General features: G+C 38.5%; 1 protein-coding gene across 1 annotated transcript in view; it reads right to left on the bottom strand.

The window, feature by feature from the left end:
- PLCB1 (phospholipase C beta 1) overlaps positions 1-3,474 on the bottom strand; it is a 336,512-nt gene extending 333,038 nt beyond the window's left edge. Inside the window, exons 1-2 of the mRNA XM_006150922.3 lie at positions 3,391-3,474; positions 2,821-2,958 (exon numbers count right to left, since the gene is read on the bottom strand). Coding sequence (XP_006150984.1) covers positions 2,821-2,958; positions 3,391-3,474 — 222 coding nt within the window. The remainder of the gene's footprint in view (positions 1-2,820; positions 2,959-3,390) is intronic.
- Positions 3,475-4,253: the final 779 nt, after the last annotated feature.

Below are 4,253 nucleotides of genomic sequence, written 5' to 3' on the forward strand. Positions count from 1 at the left end.
CTGGTTCCTTTTTTTTTTTTTTTTTTATGAATCTGTTATTTTTAAAAGGGAATATGTTGGCACCTCGGGCAAGATATTGTACAGATATTTGGCAAACATTTAGCATTTGCTTATCTATGTTCATCCATTTATCCGATCTTTGATCCATAAACTGAGAAATGAAGTATATGCAATTCAACAAATTACCAGCAACTTACCAGAATAGGAACTATCACAGGGGAATTATAGGTCTGTCACACAATATTTCATTGAACTGGAATCACTCTCTATGATAAAATATATCCTAGTAGCAAATGGGTAACATAGTGGTTTTTTTTTTTGGGGGGGGGGGGGGGATTTTGGCTATAGGTCATGTGCACTCACCAGGAAGAGAGAGAAAGAGAGAAAATGAGAAATCACCTTCTGGGGAGATGACTACACTGCAATTCTTTCTCCTCCATTCTTCTCTCAGGATTTTGGGCATACATACACATGGCTGGGATGAATTTCAAGCTGCTGTGTCTGGGACTTGAACTGTGGTCAACCATGTGGAAGTCCAGAGTCTTTACCACTACTTCACATGCTGGCCCCAGCTAATGTGATTTTTTATTTTTGTTTTTGTTTGAGATTTTTCCTATAGGGCTCATGTGCTCTCCAGAAAGAGAGAGAGACAGAAAGTGAGAAACCATCCCCTGGGGGGATGGTCATGTCGAATCCTTTTTCCTCCATTCTCTTCTCAGGATCTTGGGCCTGCATGCACTCACACCTGGTGTGAATTTAAGTCACCAGGTATGGGACTCAAATCTTGGTCAACTACATGGGAGTCTAGCAACATAACCATTATGCCATCTGCTGGTTCTGGTAACATGGTTTATAAGTAGAGAAAATATATTAGATTTGTAACACTCTTGTGGTTTTTAAAGATGTTAGGATATTAATACTGGTTGTCATTTTACTCATTCTCCTTATAAGAACTGAAGTTTGTGTCATGTAAATGTTAGAAATAAGACTCTGTCCATCATCACTCATAAATTAGAAGCCAGACCAATGTATCCCATTGTAGTTCAGAAAATTGTCAGAGAGTTGAGGGTTAAAAAAATTACGGATTACAATTCCAAGACAATGCATATTACCTGAAATGACCCTGTAGTTGTGATTTGTGATGTGTGACCCTCTGCAAGGACGTTTACATGATATACAGAATATAGAGATTTTGTCGACTCATTTTCTTAATGCTTGAACAAAATTATGTGAAGAGTAAGCATCAGCACTAGTATTTTATAGGCAGTAAACATGGAAAAAGAAAGTGTTTCATCAAATACTCATATGCTTATTTCATTACTTTTTTTTAATGGCAATTGGATATTTCTAGAGAAAGCCTAACACTTCATTAAGTCCAGGGATCTCCACAGCTTCTTGTGTCCTATATCATACCTGTGTTCTAGTTATTTCTGTATGCATCTAGCGATTTCTTCATGGAGAGGCCATCTCTCATTCATCTTTCTAGTCCACAGCTAGATAAATATTTGTCATTTTTATTACTTGAAATTTATATTTAATTTTTAAAATTCTTTCCCATGTTAACTAGGAAGCTACTACAGAGTGGTGGTGGGCTGTCAAGAGCAAAAGATGTCAGAGAGATGCTGAAGATGTCTGCCCCCTAGGACACAGTTGGAGAGGAGATGGAGTTGAACTGGGCATAAGGATGAGTCCAAGACACAATGAATTGGAGTAAGATGTTTAGGTAAGGACTAGCTGGTAGGATAGTAATGCTCGTTGAGACTGGATTTACATGGAAGACCCCAAGTTTATGTCTCAAGGTCTCCCTATATATGTTGGACACATGTGGACCTGTGATCAAGGCCTGCTGAGGCCGGTTCGTGGACTGAGGCATGAAGATCCCACTGGGGATGCCCATGTCTCTCTCTTTCTCTCTCTTTCTCTGTCTCTTTCTATCATGGAAGAAATAAAGTTTTAAAAAAGATGGTGTTAGAGCCCATGGGGTAGTGTGGTGGTTAAGGTACTGGAATCCCACATGGCTGACTATGGTTCAAGTCCTGGATCTGGTAGCTTGAAAATCATGCTGGGCACATGAGTGAGCCTATCCAAGATCTCAGGAGGAGAATGGAGGAAAAAGGATTGCAGCTGGCCATCCACCCTGGGAGGGTGATTTCTCACTTTCCTTCTCTGTCTCTTTCCTGTGAGTGTACATGCCCTGTGAGGAAAAAAAAGGGGGTGGTGGTGGTTTGGATGGCAGTGCAGTGGTAAAATGCAACATTTTCAAGGTAATCCTGCATATGAAGGCTCTCTCTCTGCTCAGGTCTGGGGACTTTTTTCCTTATGCCAGGCATGTGTATCTGTATGTATGTGTGTGTGTGTGTGTGTGTGTGTGTGTAGTCTCTGATTGGATGGTGGAGGGTGGATTGTGATATTGAGTCCCTGCTGGGAGTGGTTTCTCTCTCTCTCTCTCTCTCTGGGAGTACTTTCCTCTCTCTCTCTCTCTCTCTCTTTCTTTCTTTCTCTCTTTCTGTCTCTCTGACCTATAGGAAAACAGAATTTTAAAAATATATGTTCTGGTGAAATGGAATATGGTTTTGTCTTTATTTTGTTTTGTAAGGAAATTATATCAAGTAACTTATTTTGAATTGAAAAAAATCTCCATAATTCTAAGTAGATGCCCTTATTTGGGAGTGTTTGAATTACATGTACACTTGGCAGCTGAATTATTTTTAGATGGAATTTTAACACATGATAAATACAACAAAAACTCAAGTCTTGCACAGGTATCAGTACAGTATCACAAGGATTCAGAGGGAAATGACATGTTTTCGTCTATCGTACCTTAGCCACTTCTTCTTGGAAAGCGACGAGGTTCAAATGGGAAATGTTAACCAGGTCAGGCCCATACACCACTGTTATCATGCGATGCTCCAGTCGCCCGATGTTCCCCACATCCAAAAGTTCACGTAACTTGGGGTCCTGGATAATAAATGTTAAAAAAGATCAATCTATAACTAGAATTTTCAGCATGGTAGTGTAACTCAAAAAGAATCAGAGGTAGCATGATTTCACAACAAGGTTGCCTTTAATTCATACTTAAAAATGGTATAAGTTCAAGTCTCAAAACCCACAATGGTCTAGAAAAGTGAAGCAGTTTGCCCAAAAGTTATGGGGAGAGACTTTTTGACTCTTTAGCATCTTCAGTCAAGTACTCTTTTGAGCACCTTGTCATTCAGTAACACATTTTTTTAGGTGCCATAATTCTCCTTTTATTTCCTCTAATCATTTTATAAATTGCATATTTAAATAAAAAATATCCATTTTCCCCCTCAATTTATAGATCCCCTAAAATGAATAGGTAGTTCTGGTGGAATATGACAGTGCTACCTAGGGCTAGGGCAGAAACTTGACCAAGGCTCTCAGCATAGACCTCCAACACTGAGCACTGACAAACAGATAGGGTGCTAGAATAAGCAAAATGGTGGCACCTGCCATGAATATGTTGATTTCTATTCTATTTTCAGAAGGCACTAGGATTTGAACATAGAAAATTTCTGCAGTCTTTTCAGAGCAAGTTGTACTCTTTGAGAGATCATTAAAAAAAATTTAAAAAAAAAAGAAAGAAAAAAGAATTCCTTGGAAATATAGACCTGCTGAGAAGAGGAGATTTCCAGACCTTCAAAACCTAGAATAAAACCAGACTGGGCTCAGTTGGCTTGGCTGAATTTATTTTCCTCCCATGGGACAAGCCCTGAAGGAAATGAAGAGTCCATGCAGAAAATTAGCACCAAATCAATCATTTAGCAAATTTGCAGCCAGTTTCTGAGTAAGAAATAAAATTACATTCTTATTTATTTAGCTAAATGCTAGGCCAACAGAGCCTCATTACTGAGACTGGTTATCTTGACCTTCCTTCTGAGGTTTCTAGATACACTATTCCTACAAAGAAAGAATGGATGTAAAAGAAAACCAAGAAAGAAAACAAAGCCTTTCCAAATGAGTTACTTTATTTGTTGCCAGTAATTCTTTATTTAGTTAATAGAACTTTCTTCCCTGCTTGGCTGCATAAAGAGGAATAGTTTCAGGTAAGTTCTGAAGAGAGAAAGCCCCATTCAAAGCTCTTCCTTATATAACTGAAACCTCAACTTGATGAATGAGTTGAGACCTCATCAAGTATATTAGGCCTCTTAGAAAGATCAAATGCTACCACAAAAGCATCAATTTTTATCACCCAGAAAAGCAGAGGTATATGGTAAAAACTTATTTAATAACAA

Source organism: Tupaia chinensis, unplaced genomic scaffold (genome assembly GCF_000334495.1).
Source record: "Tupaia chinensis unplaced genomic scaffold, TupChi_1.0 Scaffold000305_1, whole genome shotgun sequence".
NCBI lineage: Eukaryota > Metazoa > Chordata > Mammalia > Scandentia > Tupaiidae > Tupaia > Tupaia belangeri.